The sequence below is a fragment of the Ahaetulla prasina genome, chromosome 9, assembly GCF_028640845.1.
Source record: "Ahaetulla prasina isolate Xishuangbanna chromosome 9, ASM2864084v1, whole genome shotgun sequence".
In the NCBI taxonomy this organism is placed as follows: Eukaryota; Metazoa; Chordata; class Lepidosauria; order Squamata; family Colubridae; genus Ahaetulla; species Ahaetulla prasina.
Genome location: NC_080547.1, coordinates 4,354,803 through 4,379,541, shown reverse-complemented (window position 1 = coordinate 4,379,541; position 24,739 = coordinate 4,354,803). Strand labels below are relative to the sequence as shown.

Here is a 24,739-nt window from a genome sequence, read left to right as displayed (position 1 = left end):
GACACAAGGACGATGATAAGCCAGTTTTTCTTCCTTTCCTAAGTACTGGGTTTCAGCTTCGTTGGTTGTTATTTGCTGCCACCTCATGGTCAGAGGGCTTCTGATGTTTTTTAATTTAATTTTTAAAATTATTTTATATACAAGTAACACAGAAGATACGAACATAGGCATACACATCTAAATACAAAAAAAGAAAAAAAAATACAAATAATGCAGTGCACCCCCACCCCTGGAGACTATTCCTCCACCCCCCTTTATATTTCTTCTTCTTCTCAAACTGCCCAAGGAGCTGCTGATCTAGTTCTACAAAGGAATGATTGAGTCTGTCATCTGTACCTCTGTAACTGTCTGGTTTGGTTCTGCAACCCAACAAGACAGACACAGACTTCAGAGGATCATTAGAACGGCAGAAAAAACAATGGCTACCAACCTGCCTTCGATTGAGGACCTGTATACTGCACAAGTCAAAAAGAGGACTGTGAAAATATTTACAGACCCCTCACATCCTGGACATAAACTGTTTCAACTCCTACCCTCAAAACGATGCTACAGAGCACTGCACACCAGAACAACTAGACACAAGAACAGTTTTTCCCGAAGGCCATCACTCTGCTAAACAAATAATTCCCTCAATTCTGTCAAACTAGTTACTAAGTCTGCACTACTATTAATCTTCTCATCGTTCCCATCATCCATCTCCTTCCACTTATGACTATAACTGTTGCTTGTATCCTTACAATTTATACTGATAGTTTCCTGACTGCTTATTTGTACCCTATGAATATCATTAAGTGTTGTAAGTGTTGTACCTTGATGAAGGTATCTTTTCTTTTATGTACACTGAGAGCAGATGCACTAAGACAAATTCCTGTGTCTCCAATCACACTTGGCCAATAAAAAATTCTATTCTATTCTATTCTATTCTATTCTATTCTATTCTATTCTATTCTATTCTATTCTATTCTATTCTATTCTAGCTAAAAAATATACAATATATTCTAAATGTGCCCTTATCCCCTCCAAAACAGCATACATTCTCAAGTAGGTTTATTCCCTTTGCCTTCCACCAACACTGATTTTATAAAATCCCCCCATATTTCATTATAATTGTTTTGTTTTAATCATCCCTTTTTTAAATTTACTTTTTGTTGTCAATTTATCGTTTGTTGCCATGCTCCAAATTTCATTATACCATTCATTTCTTTGAATATCCCAATTTCGTCCCCAGTATTTAGCCATCACTAATCTAGCTGCCATTATCAAATTTACAATCATTTCTTTTTTGTTGTTGTTGTTTCATTTATATCTGACGTTGTAAGTGGAGTTCGGCCTGAACATTTGGGGGAAAAGGGGCTGCACAGTGCTGGCTCATATCTAAATGGTTGTCCACTAGGACTCCAAGATCCCTCTCAATAAATCAACTTCAGTTAAAATCTCAACAATAGCAATTAATAGGCAATTAGGAACCCAAGCGTATTTCATAGCCTTGTTGTGGGAACTGCAATAATCACGATTCCAATACCCATGTATTGTATTTTGAGGGACCCAGTCTTGATCCTAAGTCTTCTGATTCAAAAGGAGAATTTTGTTAACTTCTATACAGTATCAGCTGCAGACACAAAGACTAGGATTGTTAGTTAAAAGTATGATGGGATATGCACCCATCCGCATAAAACGAATTGAGCCGTTTTGATTCCTCCAGGAAAAGCTGCCCGATGATATCACAGGAAAACATAGGCAGCGCTGTCAGAATTCTAGAATGAACAGCTTGGAAGCCTGTAAAAGAACGCTAAATAGTTGTATCCAAGACAACACTGAGAAAGATCAAGTAACTGCTGAAAGGTTTGTGTCCTAAAACTTGACTGCAAGTTATTTTTGAGATCTGTCCATCAACAGTGCATGGAAGTAGCTTTCTGTGTCTACTAGAATACGGAACAAGCCATTATCTCGTTTTAGCCTCTAATATTTTGTCTTCTTAAGGCCAGGTATACTGAGTGACAAAGAGAAGTTTTTCAAACAACCAGCCAACCAATCAACCAACCAACCAACAAAACCTACCTTCAGGTTTCAGAAGAGCCAAATTGGCCTACTCTAAAAAGGAGAACTGGTGGTTGTTTTTTCCAAAGCAGCTACAAGGCGCCTTTCAACGCAACACTCCCCAAACCACCCAATGACTTCTTGGCAAGGGTGTATCAACAATTTCATGAGAGATGGGCTGTGCTGTGATGCTGCGGTTATCTCCGTAGCACAGCAGCAGGTCTTACGTGCCCACCAAGGTGGCATCCTGGCCAGAATGACCAAACCAGAAATCCAAGCGCTCCTTGGCAGGAACAGAAACACACTCCTCACTCAGGGTTTGACTCTGGGTGGCCACAAATGCCTGGTCATACGTGACAATTTGTATACCGATGCCCAACAGCATACAATGGACCTCCGGACCAAGGTCTACCACGAGGACAAGAAAGACAACTGCACCCATGCCATCGCTGTAGTCCTGGTTAATCCAATTTGCCTAATCCTCATTGGCATGCAGGGAATTCAGGGCGGGACCCTGAATCTGAAAGCTTTCCAGACAGCAAAGTACATCGAGGAGCATTTACGCCAATAAAAATGCAAACAAGCTTCTAATATCACGACGGCTGCAGGCTCCTTTTACCAGCCCAGCTTGCATTTTTCTTTCCATCCATTCCATGAAGAGCATGCAAAAGAGAGGTGGATCCTGGCAACTTCTAAGGAAGTCTAAGAAAGTGACTTGATGTTTCAGATCCGATGATCTAAAGCTTCATCTTTGAATGAGCCCTTCAGAATAAACTTCCATCTACAGTTCCTGGAGGCAGTCAGTAGCAGCTTCTCTGGAAGGTCCTACTCATGGCTGGTTCACATTTGAATCTTTCCAAGCATGTCTTGAATCTGCTCGCCTGTTATCCTCAGCAACCCCGTTTCCTAGAGGCCACCCTGGATTTACTCTTCTAGTAGTCCTACCCGTATACAGTACACGGAACACTTTTCAAATCCATTTCCTGACTTGCTTCCATTTCTATTTCTGTTGCCGGCAGCTGTTTGATTAGTAGGCTTTCTGAAAACATTTATAAAGAGATTTCCCCAAAAAATAACAGTTATTTTGCAGCCTGTAATCTCGCTTTGCAATTTGTTTACTTCTGTCTTGCTTTGTCATTTGTTTGCTTCCACTCTGGATATCTGCTAAGGCTTATTGATGATGGGCAATTTAAAATGCAATAAAATACCATATTTTTAGGAGTACGAGACGCACCCCCTAAAAGGGGGTAAAAATTTGGGAGCGTCTTATACACCAAATGTAGCCCCCACCCTTTGGCCTCTTGTCTCCCAGCAATTTACCTCCTTGCAGCAAGCAGCAAGAAGAAACAGCCCATTACAGCTTCAGCACAGCCTGATTAGCACAAGTTGATTGTCCCTCCCGACTCTCAGCTGTTTCAGGCTGCAGGGATTGCCATGGCCTATTGCTTGACGGGCCTCTGCTGCTTGCTGCAAGGAGGTAAATTGCTGGGAGCAGATTTTTTTTCTTGTGCTATCAAGCTACGCTGAAATCGCTGAAAACGAAAGTAAAGCAGGCTGTTTGCTGCAAAGAGGCAACATTGCTGGGAGGCAGATTTTTTTTCTTGTTTTGCTCACTAAAAAAGATAGGCGTGTCTTAGAGTCCGGAGTGTCTTATACTCCGAAAAATATGATAAATGGGACTTCATAAGGGGAAATGGCTTAATTCTACAACTATGCTGGCAGGAAAGCTCTTTATTGGATCGTTTCTCCTTGGTTTATAATAAAGCCAGTGTCCCTGGGCACTGACCCTTAAGGGGTCTTCGCTCAAGGAAACTTGGACAAAGTTCTCATTGCCAAATATCAGCAGAGGGGTAGAGGAACCCTGTAAAGGACATTGGTTTCTCCCTTAGCCATAATTGCTGAATTACCATACTTTTTGGATATAAGACGCACTTCTCCCCCCCCCCAGGGTGGAAATGTCAGTGGGTCTTATATACTGAATACAGCCATTTTTGGCCTCTCAAAACCCTGCCCCACCTGTCCCATTTTTCGCAAAAACAGGGCCTGCAGAGGGTTTGGGAAGCCTGCAGAGTGCTCCTGGGGCCCGGGGAGGGCAAAAATGTGACGCGTGGGGGATTTGGGAGGCCAAAAACAGGCCCATTTCCCCCCAAAACAGGGGCGTTTTTGCTCTCCCCAACCCCCAGGAGCATTCTGCAGGCCTCTCAAACTCTCTGCAGGCCCTGTTTTTGTCGCGTGCACATCCACAGGGGGAGTGTGGGGGACATGCACGCATGTGTGGGGAGGTCGCACGCACATGCGTGGGGGGGGGGTAGCACACACACAGGGACATTACATTATGGGTGTGGGTACACACGCACGCGACTCCCCCTCGCTCCCCCGGCTTTTGGCACACGACGGCAAAAAGGTTAGCCATAGCTGCAATAAACCTGTATACTCCTTTGAACTGCTTGAATCTCCTGATTTCCCAGATGCTTCTATCAAATCGTAGTGTCCTGCCTGGGTGTCCACTGACAGGTAAGATGAAAATGTCTTTCCTGTTTCCTTACCTCGTAGTGCTTCGAAGTGCAAACCTATTCAAATTCCTTGGACTGTAGACACAGAATCATTCTAGTCCACTTTTATTTACAGATATACAGATGATAAATAAATGCCAGCAACCTGACCACAAAGTTGTGGTCTAACCAAGAAGATCAAATAAAGGTACTCAGTGGGGAAAAAAAAAAGATGCCTCAACAGAGAACTGATCTTTGTAGTCAATGCTACCGTCAGCTTTCTCAGTTTTATGATTTCCCAATTGCTGTGAAGAACAAAAACCCAAGCAGCAGAAATACTTTTAGCTGCTGCTCTCTAAAAAATCTTTAAAGACTTAATGGTCCTGCTTAGCAAAGCATGATAGATAACAAAGGTAAGCAAACCACAGCTTTCTTGCCATCATGTCTGAAGTCCAAGGCAAGAGTGTGAAAGGAGAATCATTTTAAACCAGAGCACTGGATTCCTCAATAGGTTTGTGTGTGTGAGAGAGAGACAGAGACAGAGAGGGGAGAGAAGGAGGGAGGGAGAGGGGGGAGAGAGAGAGGGAGAGAGAGAGAGAAAGGGAGAGAGGAGAGAGGGGAAGGAGGAGAGAGGGAGAGGGGAGAGGGAGAGAAGGCAGGAGGGAGAGGAGAGAGAGAGAGAGAGAGAGGGAGGAGGGAGAGGAAGAGGGAGGGAGGGAGGGAGAGGAGAGGGAGAGAGGAGAGGAGAGAGAGGAGAGAAAGGGAGAAAGAGGAGGGGATAGAAGGAGGGAGAGGGAGGAGGGAGAGAGGAGAGAAGGCAGGAGGGAGAGGAGAGAGAGGGGAGAAAGAGAGAGGAGGAGGGAGAGGAAGAGGGAGGGAGAGGAGAGGAGAGGGAGAGGAGAGGAGAGAGAGGAGAGAGAGAGAAAGGGAGAAAGAGAGAGAGGAGAGAAGGAGGGAGGAGAGGAGAGAGAGAGGGGAGAAAGAGAGGAGGGAGGAGAGGGAGAGAGAGGAGAGGGAGGGAGAGAGAGGAGAGGAGAGAAAGGGAGGAGAGAGGAGAGAGAGAGGAGGGAGAGGAGAGAGGGAGGAGAGAGGAGAGAGAGAGAGAGAGAGAGAGACATGCAAGCTAGACCAAAGTGTGGGGAGAGAGATTTTGGCTATATGGTCAGAATATGCCATCCAGGACTTCCTGCCCCCTCTGCCACTGCAGGAATCTTTCACTGAGGACCATAGGTCTGGCGATGCTCGGCCGCTTCAAGTAGAGGGAAATGAAAGCCGGATTAAAAGCACGAGACGTTCCCTCTTTGCCGTCGCCATTGATAGAAGAAGCCCTGTTGCTGCTTTTGTCACAGCCCAGCATTATAAACACGAGAAACGGCAGAGCTTGCCAACTACATAATTTTTTTCCCACCCCTGGCTGTTCAGAGATGGGACGAAAGTAGCCTTAAGAAAAAAACCAAAAACCTCGCCAGGTTTCTGATGAGCTGGTCTAGACAACAAGAGATGTACGGGAGAAGACACAGTCTAATGCAGGGGTCTCCAACCTTGCCAACTTTAAGCCTGGTGGACTTCAACTCCCAGAACTTGAAGTCAGGAGTTGAAGTCCACCAGGCTTACCGCACTGGGTGGTAGTTAAGATCCAGAAGGCGAAAGAGAAAAGGCATCCCTGTATCACGATCTCCTGCAGGCGTTTGGAACGGTGACATCTTTGCTAAGCATCTGCGGGAAAACAGCTGGTTAAACAGGTAATCTCGGCTCCAGGGCTCACATCTTTCCAATCTCCCTTTGGGATAATATCACCGGGTAGTGCGCTCAATTAAGCCATTAAAAGTCGTTACAAGGGTGCAAGTCACATCCTGTATGGAACTGAGTGGAAGGATGCGGCAAGTCCTTGGCTTCGGACCCTTTCCCCTACCTCCAGAGATTCGACAGCTCCAGATAAAATCTCCGACCGCAAGATGTTTTTCAAGTCTCGTTCCCATGAAGGTTGCCACTTCTCTTCTAGCAGAGTCTTCCTGGAAACGCTTCTGTCTTCCTCAATTTAGGAAGAGGCACTTTGGGAGAGCCCAAATCATCGCTGTTTAGGCAGAACCACCAGCTACCCTGGCAAAAGAATGGGTTGTTGCTGTTGTTTTGCAGCAGTCCTATCGATGCTTGTACGCTAGCAAGGATTCAAAATCTGGAGCACAAACCAGCTTGTGCTTCACGTGGCCCAAGACGATCATCTCGCCGCTCCGATTGTCCCCAATGCTGACTGACACCAGCTCCTTTGCGAGACCGAGAGAAAAGAACGTCAGAGTTTGTTGCAGCACGCACAATCGGACACATAATTAAATAATGCTGCAGGATTCAACTACATAAGAAAATACTTTATGCGCAATACCATGGTAGGTTCTCCCACATTGTAGAGGAGAGAAATAGCCAGTACAAACACAGCACAAAATGGAAGCATAAAATGGAGAAGGCAAAAATGGAGGCGAGAGAAGCTAATGCTCTCAAGCTTACTGTTGTGGTCTGCCAGCAGCCTGCGGAGCTGGCAGCGGAGTCAGACAGTGAGGAGGCTGGGGAGGACAATGGTCAGTCTTGGAGTCAGAGGAAGGCCCAAACAAGAACTCTGCGTCAGAGGCAGAGATGGGGCCAGGGCCATCTGGGAGTGATGTGCGGACTCAGGAGCCTCCAGAAGCGGACAGCAGAGAGGCAGAGGAATAAGAGAAGCCTCTTCCTAGTGCACGCATGCGATGAGCTGCCAGAAGGCAAGAGCAGCTGAAGGAAAAAGGACGACTCAGGAGTAAGGCCAGGAGATGATTGGCCCCTCCCATAAGACTTAAAACAGCAGCAAAGGCTCTTGGACTTTTTGTAGGAAAGCAATGTTGCTACAATTGTTTCTTGTCTCCTGTTTCTGAACTTCGTGGGGCTTTGCCAAGAAAAACCCTTGGCAGGGTGCCAAAGACAAAGGTTTGGGATAAGGCCGAAGGACTTTTTCTGAAGGACTTTGTTTTGGAATTAATTTGGAGTAAGCTGAGAATGAAGTAATTCTCAGCTGTTCTAATAGAATAGGTTTGTTTAGGATTGATTGTGTCTGGGAATAACTACCTGGGCCTAGGTCACAATACTTATATACAGAACAGTTAAGCCACGCCCAGGCTCCAAACTGTCTCTTATGGCCCCATACAACAAATACTATGTTTCAGTTACCAAACAGACTTCATTGGCTGACCTGTTGTTATGCCCTATTCCAGTTCATGAATATACTGACAAAGAACAATTACTCCAAAGCTTCTCCAGAGTAAAAAAAAAAAAAGTAAGCAAGCATCAAGACCTAATCCAAGAAGCTTTGCAAGCCTGAGGAAGCAACGGATTTTGTGAAACAGTAGGAGGTCTCAGCCAGGTGCTCAATCTGCTTTAGAAATATAAACAATTTAAATTAGGCCAAAGCAAAATGAAAAAACAAAAACCTGCTCTATCCTGAAAGCTCGGGACTGATAATATCAGAGTATTTAGAAATAAATAAATAAACAAGACTACTTGTTTAACTCCTCACTCCTTTTCTGTGCCAGTTAAGACGTTACCGTAATTATTTCTCAACCTAGACCATCATCTCTCTATCTTGATTCTATTCTATTTTGATTCCTGGATGTTCCAGGAATTTTTTGCCGCTGATCCAAACCTAGTTTTGGCAACATGCTGACTTTGAGCAAGGAGCTGTCATCATTTTTCATCCTCAAGTACAGGGGTCAGCAACCTGCGGCTCTGGAGCCGCATGTGGCTCTTTCAGCCCTCTGCTGTGGCTCCCTGTCCAAAAAGACGAAGTCACAGAGAAGGCACCGAGATGTCACATGGAAGGAATGACTGATGCATTAAATGTTTGTTTGTGTATACAATAAAATAAAAATTTCAAAAAAAAAAAAGACGACGAATATTTCCAAATCACCTCAAGAAGCAGTTTGACTCAGTGGTGAAACTGTAAACTTTGGTGGTGTACAGTGGTGTAAAATTTGTTACTACCAGTTCTGCGGGCATGGCTTGATGGTGGGGGGGGAATGTGACTGGGTGGGCGTGGCTGATTTTTTTTTCTTTTAAAAGCGTTTTTTCTACAACCTCTTCGGCCGAAGAGGTTGTAGAAAAAACGCTTTTAAAAGGTTCTGACGATCCCAGCTGAGCCGGGCGATCATCAGAGGATTTTTTATTTATTTTTTTACTTTTAAAACCATTTTTTCGGTCAAAGAAAAAATGCTTTTAAAAGTAAAAAAAAAAAAAAAATCTCTGATGATCGTGCAGCTCAGCTGGGCATGGATGGGGGCAGGAATTTTTGCTACTGGTTCTCCGAACCACCCGCCACCATCATTACCGGATCGGGCGATTCGGTCTGAACCGGGAGCATTTCACCCTTGGTTTGACGGCAGCATTTTGGAGGAGGGGTCATATACCAACCCTTTCCAAGCTGTCTGTCAAGGTTCCAGAAAAACCTCCTCTGCATAAAGAAAAACCCAGAAGCCATTGTCCTCAAGAGATCCCCACTAGCGTGAGGAAACTGGCACACGATGAGTGAAATTCCAAAACTGAATTTCCGGATTCTTTTCCCCAGTTATACAAACCCCAAGAGTCCCACCCCCCTGACCCCTTTGATGGTCACATGGTCCCACGTTCTCCCAGTTCATTCGAATATCTTCTCGCCACTCTTCCTGCAGATGCGAACACCATCCGACCTTGACCGCTTGAAGAATGTTACCGTACCCCTCAGCCCCCCTTCCTCCCCTCAGGGGAAAAATGTGGCAGCGTCTGGAACCCTAAAGTCTAGTATGGTTTCCAGGCCTGACACTGTCTGTTTCCTGCAATTGCTATTCCCAGATACACAGCCTCTGAATGCTTCGCGTTTGAAATGGCGTCCCAGAAGAGCGAGGCGCACCTGAAGGAAGGAGCAGGGCGTTCCCGTGGTTATGTCTAGAGTCACCTGGCCGAGGACAAGTTGCACCTTTCCTGATTTCCGGATCAGCAGCTTCCCCACTTGCCCTTCAGAGAGGTCCCCCAGGGTGCAGGTATTCTCCGCTTCCTTGGTCTCCTGAAAAAAAGCAGAAGTGGACAAGTTGAGGGAGGAGCCAGGGAGAAACCAAGACTTAAGAAGATTTGGAAACTCCCTCTGTGCTCTCCCTTAAAACATAATTACAATCCTATTTTCTGTGCCTGGACAAGAGGAGTTGAATGCCAAGATGCCTATAGAAGCAAAACAGGAAAGTTCTTTTTTTTTTCTGGAACCTTCCTTACCTCCCACTATTAGAATAGTAATAGTAATAATAGTAATAGTAATAATAATAGTAATAATAATAAAAAAATAAAGTGGAAAAAGTTATAGAAAACGAGAATGTGAAGATCTTATGGGACTTTCGAATACAGATGGATTGTCATTTGGAACACAACACGCCAGATATCACAGTTGTCGAAAACCGAAACGTACAATTTATTGACATCGTGGTACCAGGAGATGCCAGAGTCAAAGAAATAGAACTGGAAAAAAAATCACAAAATAGAACTGCAAAAAACTGTGCTGCTTGGAACATGGTACATCTTAAGAAGGCACTTGGTTGATACCTAGGACACTGGCAGCAACCCGTATCAGCCACTAGCACCAGTCAATGGTATTTGTGATGCCTTTTTGAACGTTCAGTTGACTGAGTTCCATGTTTAATGAATAAAGATAATAATGTTATTATTAATAATAATGTGAATGTTCAGTTGACTGAGTTTCATGTCTGGTGAATAAAAGTTTATAATAATAATAATAATAATAAAAACAACAACTCCTGCCTGAAGGAGTGCTGAGGGGAGGATATTAAATCTGGCTCTTGGCCATTTGGCTAAGATCAAGCGTCATGTAAATTTTAGGATAATTATGCCAGTAAAACACTCAACTCTGGGAAAACATCTCGGTTCGAGCATTGCCATCCCATCTCAGAATACACATTTGTAACCAACGGTTAGACCGCCGTTGTTTTTCTACCAAAATGCCAACGTCCTGCCTTCCATCCGGCAGCTCTCTGTTTCCAGCCTACGTAAACGCCACCCGCGCTTGTTTCAGCAGGAGCAGTACCTGTGTTTTCTCCTGTTTTATCACCATCATCTGCCCATCCTCGTTCTGCACTTCTGTTTTGAGCGGCTTCGTGTCCTGCGTGGGCGGCTGTCCCGGGAGCGTGTCTGGCAGCTGCAAAAAGAGCAACTCTTCCTCCTTGGAGAGACTCAACCTTGGAAGTAGCTCCGCAAGGGAGACATCATGAGGGAAGGGAGGAGGGGTTTTTGTGGGTGCTGGAGCCTGGGCGCATGGCGTCTCCTCTTCATCGTGGGGTTCTTCTTTCACTGACAGAAAGAGAGAGAGAGAGAGAGAGAGAGGAGAGTCAGGATGAGATGTGGAGATAAAAGGGCTGCTGCGGTCCGCCAACAGCCTGCGGAGCTGGCAACAGAGTCGGACAGCGATGAGGCTGAGGCGAGGCCAGGGCCATCGGGGAGTGAGGTGCGGACTCCAGAGCCTCCAGAGGCTGACAGTAATGAGGCAGAGGAACAGGAGGAGCCTGTTCCTAGTGCACACATGAGAAGAGCTGCCGGAAGGCAAGAGCAGTTCAAGCAAAGAGGACAACTCAGGAGTAGGGCCCCTCCCTACTGATGATTGGCCCCTCCCATAAGGCTTAAAAGACCAGCAACGGCGTTTGGGCTTTGCCGGAAAACAACGTTGGTAGCTTCGTCTTCTGCTTTGTCTACGTCTTGCATTTATTTTTGTGACTTCTGAATGTTTGCCAAGAAAGGCCTTTGGCAGTTTGCCTAATTGGACCAAGGTTTGCGATAGGACTGAGGAATTTGTTTTGGGAGGAATTTGTTTTAATTTAGTTGAACTATGCTGGGAATGAAGTAATTCTCAACTGTTCGAATAAAGGTGTTTTTTTTTCCCACGGACTGAGTTTCCGACTACCTTCTATTCTATTCTATTCTATTCTATTCTATTCTATTCTATTCTATTCTATTCTATTCTATTCTATTCTATTCTAATCTAATCTAATCTAATCTAATCTAATCTAATCTGAAAGCTCCCGGGTTTTCCCCACCCAAAGGAAAGTCAAAGTCCCTTCCCCTGCACTCACATGTCCATCACATGGTCCAATCTATCTACTGTCCCAACTGGAGATGCCCCCCAGTCACGCCTCTCCAGGTGCAGTCTGAACATCCTTGACCCCCAGGGAAAAGAATGTTGTTATGGCTATATATCTCTACCCACTGCAGGTAACCCCCCTCCCATTTTCCCACAGCACTGAAGATCTAAAGAAAAAGATGGCCTCCAGGGGTGACACTACTCACTCATCTGTTCCAGGTCAACCTGAGCCACCTACCTTTCACTGAAGATACACCTGTTTCCAGCTCCTCCTCTTTATGGCTGGCGTTCAATAGTTTGCTGTCTTCCTGATCATCCCCTTCTTCCTTGAAAAGCCAACCAGAATGTGCCAGAGGCAGCTGAACTGGCTTGTTTCGAATGTCATTTTTCAAGCCTGGGTCATCCAGGAACTGGGACCAAAGAATGAGAGAGAAAACGGCAGGTTGAAAAAAGAGAAACCATTCCTGGAGACTATTTTGTATGCTATCCCATGAGTCTGTTTTGACTCCATGATGATATGGTGTTTTTTTTTTAATCGTTTCTATTTTTAAATGTACAGTACGGGCCAACATTGTGGAAACATTTTGGGAAAAGTGTATTTTTGAGGTTTGATGGTTAATAACACCACTTTTTGGGGGGAGTTTCAAGATAATCCTATTCCACTGCTGGAATGGCCTGAGAATAGCCCAGACCTTAACCCAGTTAAAAATATATGGAGTTGACTAAAGAAACTTATTTATCAGAAGCGACCCAGCAATAAAACCCAGTTAACAGAAGCCACCATTCAATCTTGGTTTCACATTATAATAGCTGCAGAACTAAAAGACTTGGTCGCTTCATGGGAAGACGTTGTAAGGCCATAATTCATGCTAAAGGTTACCCAACTAAGTATTAACTGATGTGGTGATAATTTTTGTATATATATTGTTTTTTCTATGATGATAATTTTTGAATCTCTCATTTTTTCTACATGTTTCATTTTTCTTCTTTATCCTATAACTGCTATTCTAATAGCAAATCCTTCATAAAAGTTATTGCAATACATTCTTGATTAAATTATCTTTCCATTGATATTTAATTTTATATGTCCTACTCTAACAAAAAAGTGGTATTATTGGCTAGTTTTAGAAAATACACTTTTCCCAAAAGGTTTCCACAATTTTGGCCGCTACTGTAAGCTGGCCAGTTTCAGCCTCTGAATTGAATGAACAAGCCAATTAACCAATAAAGAGGTAGTTTGTAATCCAATGTCAGGAGAGAATGTGCTTTTTTGAGAGAATACAGGAAGTCCTTGACTTACGAACCCAATGGGAGCCCAAAACTTCTGTTATTGAGATATTTGTTAAGTGAGTTTTGTCCCATTTTACAAACTTTCTTGCCGCCGTTGTTAAGCGAATCACTGCCGTTGATAAGTTAGCAATCTGGTTCGTAAATGAATCTAGTTTCCCCATTGATTCTGCTCATCACAAGGTCACAAAAATTAATCACACGACCTTGGGATGCAGCAACGGTTATAAAAATGAACCAATTGCCAAGTATCTGAATTCTGATCGCATGATTATGGGGATGCTGGAAAGGTAATGGTGAAAAATGGTCGTAAGTCGCTTTTTTTTCCAGCACTGCTGTAACTTTGAACGGGTCACTAAATGAACGGTTGTAAGTCGAGGATTCCCTGTAGCTCCCTTACTGCAAGCTACGTATGCTGTTCCCACCAGAGCTTTGCAAAATCTCTCGCATTATTTTACAATGAAGAGTGAAACACTTCATGAAATGTGGTGCTCAAACTGTTTTGAGACTAAATATTTTGCACGTTTCTGCTTCAAGCCCTAACAGTTCATTTGTTCGGGGAATATCATGTTATGTAAACAGAGGAAGTGCATGTGGTTATTCTTGTGTGCAGAGTTTAGCCTGGCAATGTATCAATGTGTGGAGAAATGTTTCCACAGGTACAAACTTCCTTAAACCTGCCCTTCATTCTTAGAGCTGAGATCAGAAAGGAGTAGAGAAAGTAACTATAGGTGGAAAAAAATTAACAGAAAAATGGCATCGTGTGCAGTGGTAAAATTTGTTACTACCAGTTCTGTGGGCTTGGCTTGGTGGGAGAGATAATGTGACTGGGTGGGCGTGGCCAACTTTTTTTTTAACTTTTAAAAGCATTTTTTCTACAACCTCTTTGGCCGAAGAAGTTGTAAAAAAATGCTTTTAAAAGGCTCCTCTGACAATCCCAGCTGAGTTGCCTGATCGTCAAAGGTTTTTCTTTTTTTAAAAAAGCATTTTTTTTTAACCTTTAAAAGAAAAAAAGCCTCTGATGATCAGGCAACTCAGCTGGGATCGTCAGAGGAGCCTTTTAAAAGCATTTTTGCTACAACCTCTTTGGCCGAAGAGGTTTTTAAAAGCCTCTGATGATCCCAGCTGAGCCGCGCGATCATCAGGCTTTTTTTTTTAACTTTTAAAAGCGTTTCTTCAGCCTAAGAAAAAATGCTTATAAAAGTAAAAACAAAAAACAAAAAAAAACCCTCTGATGATTGCGTGGCTCAGCTAGGCATGGGGGGCGGGCGGAGGGATTTTTGCTACCGGTTCTCCGAACCACCTGCCGCCATTGCTACCAGATCGGGCGATCCGGTCCGAACCGGGAGCATTTCACCCCTGATCCTGTGTTAAAATCGTATCAGATTACAATGAACTGAAACACTCCTATTTCCAGGAACATATTCAATATATACACCCTCAACTTCAGCTAGCAACAGTGCCCACCAATGTCTCAGAACAGGGATCCCCAACCTCTGATCCATGGACTGGCACCACGCCGCGGCCTGCCAGGAATCGGTCTGTGCAAGCAAGTGAAGCCCCAACCCTGCACGCGTGGATACAGGCAACACGTAAAACCATGCCCCCCACCGCCCCACTGTCCACACAAAACCCACTCTCCACAGAACTGGTCCACAGCACCCAAAAGTTTGAGGGCCACTGCCTTAGCGGCTGAGTCCTATGAGGATAAAGCAGGGGTGAAATCCAGCAGGTTCTGACAGGTTCTGGAGAAGCGGCAGCGGAAATTTTGAGTAGTTCGGAGAACTGGCAAATACCACCTCAGGAATGGGGTGGGAATGGAGATTTTACGGTATCCTTTCCCTGGAATGGGGTGGGAATGAAGATTTTGCAATATCCTTCCCCCAGGAGTGGGGTGGGAATGGGAATTTTGCAGTATCTTTCCCCTGGAGTGGGGTGGGAATGGAGATTTCGTAGTACACTTCCCCTGCCACGCCCACCAAGCCACGCCCACCAACCCACGCCCCCAGAACCGGTAGTAAAAAAAATTGGATTTCACCACTGGGATAAAGTCCATATTATTTCGGGAGTTTTTGGATGGTTCCTCCAAGCGTGGCCCTCCTCAAACTCACATCATCTTTTTGCAACATGCGCAAGATCTTCTTAGTCTCTTCATCCGTCTCCCTCTTCTCTTTCTTTATGTTGATGATGTGGGATGGGCCAAAGTCGGACATATCCACAGATTTATCCCAGGTACCTGCAGAGAAAGCAAGAACAGCATCAATTCAAGTAGCACCTCTCATAATGCAATTTTATGGTGCACAGCCAAGGAGATCCTGGATGGCCAAGTCACCTGCGCCAGATGTTTCATTAAACAACAAGTTTTAAAAAAGGCTTTATTAGAATCATAAATGGATACATCTGTGTTTATGCAAACAAAGAAAGAGTAGGAAACTCAAAGAGAAGGAATAAGGAAAAAGAGGATTCTGGAGAACACTGTGGTTAATTTACAGTAGTGGCCAAAATTGTGGAAACCTTTTGGGAAAAGTGTATTTTCTAAAACTAGCTAATGACACCACTTTTGTTTGGAGTAGTACCATAAAATCATATATCAATGGAAAGATAATTTAATCAAGAATGTAATGCAATAACTTTTATGAAGGATTTGCTATTAGAATAGCAGTTACAGGATAAAGAAGAAAAGTGCAACATGTAGAAAAAACGAGATATACAAAAATTATCACCATAGAAAAAACAAGATTTATAATGCCTTGGTAAGGCCACACTCGGAATACTGCATTCAGTTTTGGTCACCGCGATGTAAAAAAGATGCTGAGACTCTAGAAAGAATGCAGAGAAGAGCAACAAAGATGATTAGGGGACTGGAGGCTAAAACATATGAAGAACGGTTGCAGGAACTGGGTATGTCTAGTTTAATAAAAAGAAGGACTAGGGGAGACATGATAGCAGCGTTCCAATATCTCAGGGGTTGTCACAAAGAAGAGGGAGTCAAACTATTCTCCAAAGTACCTGAGGATAGAACAAGAAGCAATGGGTGGAAACTGATCAAGGAAAGAAGCAACTTAGAACTAAGGAGAAATTTCATGACAGTTAGAACAACTAATAAGTGGAACAACTTATCTGCAGAAGTTGTGAATGCTCCAACACTGGAAATTTTTAAGAAGATGTTGGATAACCATCTGTCTGAGATGGTGTAGGGTTTCCTGCCTCGGTAAGGGGTTGGACTAGAAGACCTCCAAGGTCCCTTCCAACTCTGTTGTTGTTGTTGTTGTTATTAGATATACAAAAATTATCACCATGTCAGTAAATACTTAGTTGGGTAATCTTTAGCATGAATTATGGCCTTACAACGTCTTCCCTTCGAGTGAACCAAGTCTTTTAGTTCCACAGTTGTTATAATGTGAAACCAAGATTGAATGATGGCTTCTATTAAGGTTTTTTTTTTTGGGGGGGGGGGTTATTGCTGGGTCGCTTCTGACTAACAAGTTTCTTTAGTCGGCTCCATAGATTTTCAGTTGGGTTAAGTTCTGGGCTATTCCTAGGCCATTCCAGCACTGGAATATGTTTATCTTGAAACTCCAAAAAAAAAAAGTGGTGTTATTAGCCATGAAACTTCAGAAATACACATTTCCCAAAAGGTTTCCACAATTTTGGCCACTACTTTATGATCAATGGATCTATTCAAGCAACATGCTGGAGACAGATTAATCGTTTTCTAGGATATCTGGTTTGACCAAGAGTTTTTGGGTAGGGGAGCATCACCTGTTCACCCAAGGAGGAATTAAATACCAAGTCTAACCCAGCTTCCTGTTACATTTTGGCAATCTTTAAACCAACCAGAAAAATAGGAACCCATTCTATAGGTGTCAGTTGATGTCACAGAGAATCTTGTCCGTATCAAATCTCCCGCACTGAATGCTGCCAAGATGGACTTGCCCAACCAGCTCTGATGCTGAGGATTTTTACGCCAACCCTCAAGATGCACTAATTACTTTATCATAGCTTACTTAAACAGCAATAGCACTTAGACTTATATACTGCTTCACAGTGCTTTACAGCCCTCTCTAAGCAGTTTACAGAGTCAGCCTCTTGCCCCCCAACAATCTGGGTCCTCATTTGATCCACCTCAGAAGGATGGAAGGCCGAGTCAACCTTGAGCCTGGTGAGATTCGAACTGCCAAACTGCTGGCAGCCGATGATCAACAGAAGTAGCCTGCAGTAAGGCACTCTAACCACTAAAGCGGCTCACTAAAAGCTTTCTATCAGATACAACACATTCCGATTTTACTAATTTATCTCATCCTATTTCACAAGTATACTGGGATCCACACTGTGTACCGTAATGGCTGAAGCTGGTAGGGTGGGAACCAACGGGTTAAGAGTCACAAGGAAAGCTTGATGAGTGAAAATTTAAAAGCCCAAACAGTGGACTTCCCCAAGTTAATCATTCTCAAACCTTTCTTCCTCATCATTTCTGCTGGGCCTTGCTCAAAGATGGAGTGAGACTGAATAACTTCTGGCCTCCCTCTGCCTCGTCCATGACTCTCCCGCTGCCGATCTCGATCGCGGTCCTTCTTCTCTTTCATCACAGAAAGGTCCTCCTTGGGTCTAAGGAGAAAAAAAACAAAACAAAACCAGGAGAAATGTATTCAATTGCTCAATGAGAGCTGCCAGACTTCTGTCTTTAGGACTTAGGTAAAGGTTCCCCTTGCATATATGTGCTAGTCGTTCCTGACTCTAGGGGGTGGTGCTCATCTCCGTTTCAAAGCCAAAAAGCCACAGCTGTCCGAAGACGTCTCCGTGGTCATGTGGCCGGCATGACAACGCTAAAGGCGCATGGAACGCTGTTACCTTCCAACCAAAGGTGGTCCCTATTTTGCTACTTGCATTTTTTACGTGCTTTCGAACTGCTAGATTGGCAGAATCTGGGACAAGTAACGGGAGCTCACCCCATTACGCGGCACTAGGGATTCGAACTGCTGACCTTTCGATCGACAAGCTCAGCATCTTAGCCCCTGAGCCACTGCATCCCTTTGTCTTTAGGACTTAAAAGATTCCAAAATATCCAGAAGGCCCTTTGCATTAGTAGCTTTATAAGGATTTGATGACTGAGCCTTTTTCAGACATGCAGGAAGAGTGCATGTCTTTCAGAAAGCCAGCAAAGCTCTGGGAGTTGAAGTCCATAAGTTTTAAAGTTGCCAAGGTTGGAGACCCCTGTTCTAAAGGTCTGTATCTTTCCATAAAATCACCACATAGTTTTAATTTGTTTATTAACAATTGGTTGCCTGGGCAAATGAGAAACACACTACAGTATAATACTCACCCCTCCCATCCACGTGTAAAAAGCTACAACTATATTATCCAAAGAGAGCAAATAAGACAGCCGATAAGCACAGTGCAGGAACTATGCTTCGGTAAGGGCAGTAAGATTTTAAACTGCTGTATGCTCATTTTTCCCCAAATAATAACTTAAGAAATTGACCAAATAAGCCCTTAGAGCAAAATTATAGGTTTGATTAACAGTCCAAGTGATGTTAAAACATAGCATCTCAGAAGGTAGCACACAAGGGAAGGCTTTAGAGTAACTGAGATCTAACTAGCGTTATAAACCTTTCTTTCTTTTTGAACAAAGTTTTTTATTTTATACACAGACATTTGATACATCAGTCATTCCTTCCATGTGACATCTCGTTTTCTCCTTGGCTTCATCTTTTTATTGTTTCTTCTATCTTTGTTTTCATTTAATCTGTTACCATTTTTCCCACAAATACAATATTCTAATTATACCATTTTCTTACATTGCTATTAGTTTGCTTATCTATATCTTTTTTCTAACCAATGGTAAAATTGATCCTGTATCTTAAAATATTCTGAATCCTCTTTCTTTAATCATTAAAGTTGATCTATTCATTTCTGCACAGTCTAATTTTTTTTAATAACTTCCCCTTCCAGAGGTATTTTCTCTGCTTTCCAATTTTGTGCAGAAACAATCCTTGCTGCTCTTATTACCTGTATAATCAAGTAAATATTTTCTTTACTAATTTTCTCTAGCATTATAAACCTGAACATGCGTTCATAGGATAACTTTAAGTTAAGGCTTAAACCAGAGTGGATACAAAAAAATCAATTTTTTTTTTAAAAAAAATCAGATATTTTTTATTTTTATCAAATTTATTTTAATGAAATGCTTTTGGAATAAAAAATCTATCTAAAGCTAGTTTTATATTTAAGGTACGTTAATAATTTAGTTTATTCAGCATGAAATGGAGCTTAGTTATGTAGCATATGAGGCTGTAGATTCTGCAATATTAGGACGGTCGGTGAGTCAACAGCAGGTCAGAGGAGGAGCTGCTGCGAGATAGAGGTGATGGTTGCTCTTTAAAAATTATGATTTAACAATATAATAACAGAGTTGGAAGGGACCTTGGAGGCCTTCTAGTCCAACCCCCTGCCCAGGCAGGAAACCCTACACCATCTCAGTGAGATAAATCGAGTTGATTTAAATCAAGCCTTTTTACTAGTGATTTAGATCGACTTGATTTAATTTAATTTAAATTGTGATTTAATCGTTTAATTTAAATAGTGATTTAAATCGACTTGATTTAAATCAAATCAAATCCACCCTGGCTGAAACCACATATTAAGACTGTTCTTCTAAGTGCTTTACTGATCATTAAGCAGTTCATTTATATTAATACATTCCATGAAAACAGCAAATTTGAAAGGGAACTTACTCTTCTTTGATTTTCCTGCTAATGATGTTAGGGGCAAAGGTTTTCTAAAAAAAAAAAAAGGAGACAAGAGAACAAGCATAGATTAAGCACAATGTTTTCTTTATGACATTCTTCAGAGTACAGAGTGTGCTAAAATTGAAACTCCAATATTTGTTTGATTTGATTTGTATAGCTACCCATTTCATTTGACGTGACATTAGGTAGCTTACAATAAAATATATAAATATACTTGAGATTCTCACATTTCTGAGGGAAGAAAAAAAAATTGTAGTATTCTTCACAGTTGCAATGCTTGGAGAAGAGAAAAATGTTTCAATATTTAGGGGCCACAAATATTTTGAATTCCTTAACATTACAGTACTAAGCTCTTGGCTTCAAGGTATGCTTTAAGCTTAATCAAAATTGACAAGTTCTCTTTGTTCTCTTTCCAAACAAATGCCAACATCTCAAAATATTTGAATACCGGCAATCAGAAGACATCAAGTAAAATTGACCACTCTGTATCATAAAAATGCGGTGTTTATATATAGAATCAAATATCCTTCACATAAACAGCAACTTCACAATCCTCCAGATAGCTTGGTTATTGCATAACCAAGTCATAGAAACAAAAGGAACATTTAGAATACAGAGAATAGCCTGTTTCTGTTTTTAAAAAGTTAATAGGTATCGCTGCAATTAAACTGAATGAGATAAAATGTTTAATGAAATAAAACTCCAAAATCAGCAATTTCCTCATGATTGTTAGCATTCCTCATGGATCTCTGCTCTTGTAACTTAATAATGACCAAAAGTGGGACAGGTTTTGCCAACTAGAGCAATCTATGTTCAGGCCGATAAGCATCTGTGCCAAATATTTAGAACTAAAGAGATCCTGCTTTTCTTGAAAAGAAGTGTCCTTATCTTGTAATTAAAAGTCAGCATGCTTAGCTTTAATATTCTAGGTTTTTTTTGTTGTTTTTTTACTAAATGGAGATTTGGTGATGAACTGTCTCTCTGAGCTAAAGAACTCATCCACTCTCATGTCACATGAGGCCTGGAAAAAGGAATGGTGCAGAAATTAGACTGTCTCAACTGATGCTGTTGCAGGAGAACCAAAACATTAGAAGAGTTCCACGTAATCAATATTTCACCCCTGCTGGGGACAAAACATGCAGTAAAAAGAGCAAAACTGGAGGGAATGGAACGGTTTTCAACAGAAATAAGCTTGGAAAAATATAGAAAACGTAAGATGTTCCTATCTCAAAGAAGGACACATGTAATCCATGCATTTTTCTCTTACACTTCTGGGAAAAAACAACGCAAATCAACACATTGTTTACCACTTTGAAAGAAAAAAATATGACCATTATAGTGCAGCCTCAAGTTTGCAATGGTTAGATAAAAGAAGAGGCTTCAAATTCTTCCCTCCAACCTGAGAGGGAAGAGAGGGGAGAAAACTTTGCTTGCGTATGTGATGTAACCCTACTTTTTTTTTTTTTTTTTGGTTTACATTTATACCCCGCCCTTCTCTGAAGACTCAGGGCGGCTTACAGTGTATAAGGCAATAGTCTCATTCTATTTGTATATTTTTACAAAGTCAACTTATTGCCCCCCCAACAATCTGGGTCCTCATTTTACCTACCTTATAAAGGATAGAAGGCTGAGTCAACCTTGGACTTTTCAACACTGTTCCACCCACTGCCCCTTTAATCCCCAATGTTCCATGTAGCTCCCACAATTGCCATCCTTACCCTGAGCCCATACTGGCAGCCCCCGACTTATCACCACAATTAAGCCCAAAACATCTTGTTGCTATTATTATGTTCATGTCGGAAGCGCCTACCAAGACACTTCCGGGTTGAAAGGACTAGCTGGTGACATCACCATTGTCTAGGGGATGCTCGAGAAAGCTTCTTTCATGTCCCCAGTATTTTCCCACCGAAGTGGTACCTATTTATCTACCTGCATTTGCATACTTTCGAACTGCTGGGCCCAAGCTGGGTCCAACTGATGAGAGCTCATTCCATCACACGGCTAGCTCTCTGGTTTTGAACTGCTGAGCCGTCTACCTCTCAATGGTCTTCTGACTCTGTTCTAAGCACATGAACCACCTCTGCACCTATTTCTGGTCCTAAGTAAGACAAGTGAGTTTTGTCCCATTTTACCACCTTTGCCACAGTTGTTAAGTGAACCACTGTAGGTGTTAATAACATAGTTGTTAAGTGAACCAGATTTCCCCAAGGATTTTGGTGGTCACATCCCCAGGACCCTGCAACCATCATAAATGCAAGCCAGCACCCAAATTTTGATCACATGACCATGGGAACTGCTGCAACAGTCGTGTGGGAAAAAAAAGGTCACGGGTCACTTTTTTTCTGTGCTGTTGTAACTTTGAATGGTCACTAAACAAATGATTGTAACCCCTACAATTTCTAAGGAGGCACAGTAATTCCAGTCCATGAATGACGCAGCCTTAACTTGTCCTATTGTGTGAATGTGTGTCTTTGGGTTAGTGTTTACTCCTGGCAATTGCTGCTGGTCCATGTAATTTTCTTGGCAAGGTTTTTCGAAGGGATTTGCTAGTGCCTTTTTCCTAAGACTGAGAGAGAGGGTCTGGCCCAAGATTATCCAGCTGGCTTTGTGCCCAAGCAAAACTAGAACTCACAGTCTCTGTTTTTGGTTTTGGTGCGTTCACCAAACAGACTAACTGTATCCCAGGCAGTGGTGGGATCAAGTAATTTAACAATACTTTAGAATTCTTGATGAACGTATCTTTTCTTTTATGTACACTGAGACCATATGCACCAAGACAAAATTCCTTGTGTGTCCAATCACACTTGGCCAATAAAAAATTCTGTTCTGTTCTGTTCTGTTCTGTTCTATTCTATTCTACTCTACTCTACTCCCTATTCCTAGTCTATTCTCTGCCCTAATGATTTCTTCCAACAACCAGTTCACCAAACTGCTCAGAAAGTTAACAACTGGTTCTCCCGAAGTGGTGCGAACTGGCTGAATCCCACCACCGATCCTAGGAATAAAAATAATAAAAAAAATACTGCTTGCAAGAGACTTCCTTAGCAAGAGACCCTTGCCTTTTTGACCCCACCAAGGGTAAGATCTCGGGAGCGGATGGAAGGCAGGCGGCCTGCCGAGATCGGCGCGGGAGTCCTTCTCCCTATTAATCCCCGAGCAGCAGGAAGCGAGGGCCGGCCGCTCTCCGGATCGCCACTCGAAGTTCCTTCGGACATCTTGCAGGACCTGCCAAAGAGAAGAAAAGTTAGCTGAGAAATTTTTTTAAAAAAAAACTCTTTAAACAAGATGAAACTTCTCCGTTGCCCCCCACGATGTGTAGGACGACAGGGGGGGTCCCATCCTCCGCAGTGTCATTCCCAGGTGTGGGACCATTGTGGATCCCACTGATACCCCATGGGGGCTGGGGATGATGGGGTTTTGTAGTCGTGGAACAGGACACACACCAAACTGGGCTGGCACCATTTCCAGGTGTGGAGCCAAACGCCGCACACATTTCCCTCAGACACCCCGCCCTCTGCTCTTTAGCCCAGGGACTACAGATCCCATCGTCCCCACCCCTCATAGGGTATCAATGGGGGCTGCAATGGCTCCCCGCCCCCACTCCTCGGGAAGGGCGCTGCGGAGAATGGGACCCGCCGTCCCGCACCTATCCGGCTAGCGCCGAGAAGAGAAGGTCCTTTCCTGAGCTAAAGAAAGGACTGGAGGCCACCAGGAGAAGCACCAGGGATGCCAGTCCACCCCCCCCCCACCCCCAATCATTGCAGGCTATCCGCAAGAGCTTCGGCAGTGTTTCTCCCCTCCCCCCCCCACTTCCCGTCCACGCCGCCCTTACGGAAAGCAGCCCCTCGCCTCGTCTCCTCTCCCGGCCAACCGAAAACGGTTTCAAGGCCTCGCCGGCCCAGTTCAGGTTTCTTTCTCCGGCGCCCCTGCAAACGCGACTCCTTCTCAGGGCGCATGCGCGCGCCGTTGAGCCGCCATCTTAAGTCTACGCTCCCACGTCTTACGCGTTCCCGAAAGGGGGGGGTAGTGGTGGTCGTCCGCCATATTTGTCGCGGGCATAGCTTCTTCTCCGCCCCTCCTCTCCGACAGGGGAAAACCAGTAGAGGGGGGGAGAGGGAAAATCGGCCATCTTTGTCGCGGGCGGATGTTGCGCTACGTTGCATTGAACGTGTGTTATCCCGTTGGGAGGAGGGATGCGAAAGTGGGAGCAAAGTCACATTCTTAAAAAAAAAAACACGATTGACTTTTACTATTCAAAGCATGCCTTTAGTGCAGTCCCCTACACCTAACCTCCTCCTTATTTGTACCCTATGACTATCATTAAGGGTTGTACCATAGAATTCTCAATGAACGTATCTTTTCTTTTATGTACACTGAGAGCTTATGCACCAAAACAAATTCCTTGTGTATCCAATCACACTTGGTCAATAAAAAAATTCTGTCTGTCTGTCTATAATTATTTATTTCTATCTATTTCTATCTCTATCTATCATCTATTTATTTCTATTTCTATCTATCTATCTATCTATCTATTTATTTTTATTTCTATCTATCTACAATCTATTTTTATATCTATCTATAATCTATTTCTATATCTATATCTATAATTATTTATTTCTATTTCTATATCATCTATTTATTTCTATTTTTATATATATTTATATCTATAATCTATTTATTTCTATCTATCTCTATGTATCTATAATCTATTTCTATTTCTATCTATATCTATCTATAATCTATTTATTTCTATATCTATATCTATATAATCTATTTATTTCTATATCTATCATCTATCTATCATCTATTTATTTCTATTTCTATCTACATCCATTTATCTATCTATCTATCAACTATCTATCTATCTATCTATCTATCTATCTATCTATCTATCTATCTATCTATCTATCTATCTATTTCTATTTATCTGTCCATCTCTATATCTTTATCTATCTATCTATCTATCTATCTATCTATCTATCTATCTATCTATCTATCTATCTATCTATCATCTATCTATCTACACCGATCTAATATTTGTTTTT

At 42.8% G+C, this 24,739-nt stretch overlaps 2 protein-coding genes across 2 annotated transcripts; one reads left to right on the top strand and one right to left on the bottom strand.

Moving 5' to 3' along the window:
- The first annotated feature begins 2,170 nt into the window (after window positions 1-2,170).
- Window positions 2,171-2,608, top strand: LOC131203916 (profilin-2-like). Its single transcript, XM_058194643.1, has one exon. It carries the CDS (start codon window positions 2,171-2,173, stop codon window positions 2,606-2,608), a length of 438 nt encoding a protein of 145 aa, XP_058050626.1.
- Window positions 2,609-6,146: 3,538 nt separating this feature from the next.
- On the bottom strand, window positions 6,147-23,677 carry POLR3D (RNA polymerase III subunit D). The gene is made up of 9 exons (XM_058194853.1): window positions 23,527-23,677; window positions 22,754-22,919; window positions 19,680-19,723; window positions 17,402-17,553; window positions 15,057-15,181; window positions 11,897-12,068; window positions 10,612-10,874; window positions 9,433-9,585; window positions 6,147-6,793 (listed from the first exon to the last, which is right to left on the bottom strand). The coding sequence occupies exons 2-9, from the start codon at window positions 22,907-22,909 to the stop codon at window positions 6,671-6,673; spliced, it is 1,188 nt and encodes a 395-aa protein (XP_058050836.1). The 5' UTR covers window positions 22,910-22,919; window positions 23,527-23,677; the 3' UTR covers window positions 6,147-6,670.
- Between the last annotated feature and the right edge of the window lie 1,062 nt (window positions 23,678-24,739).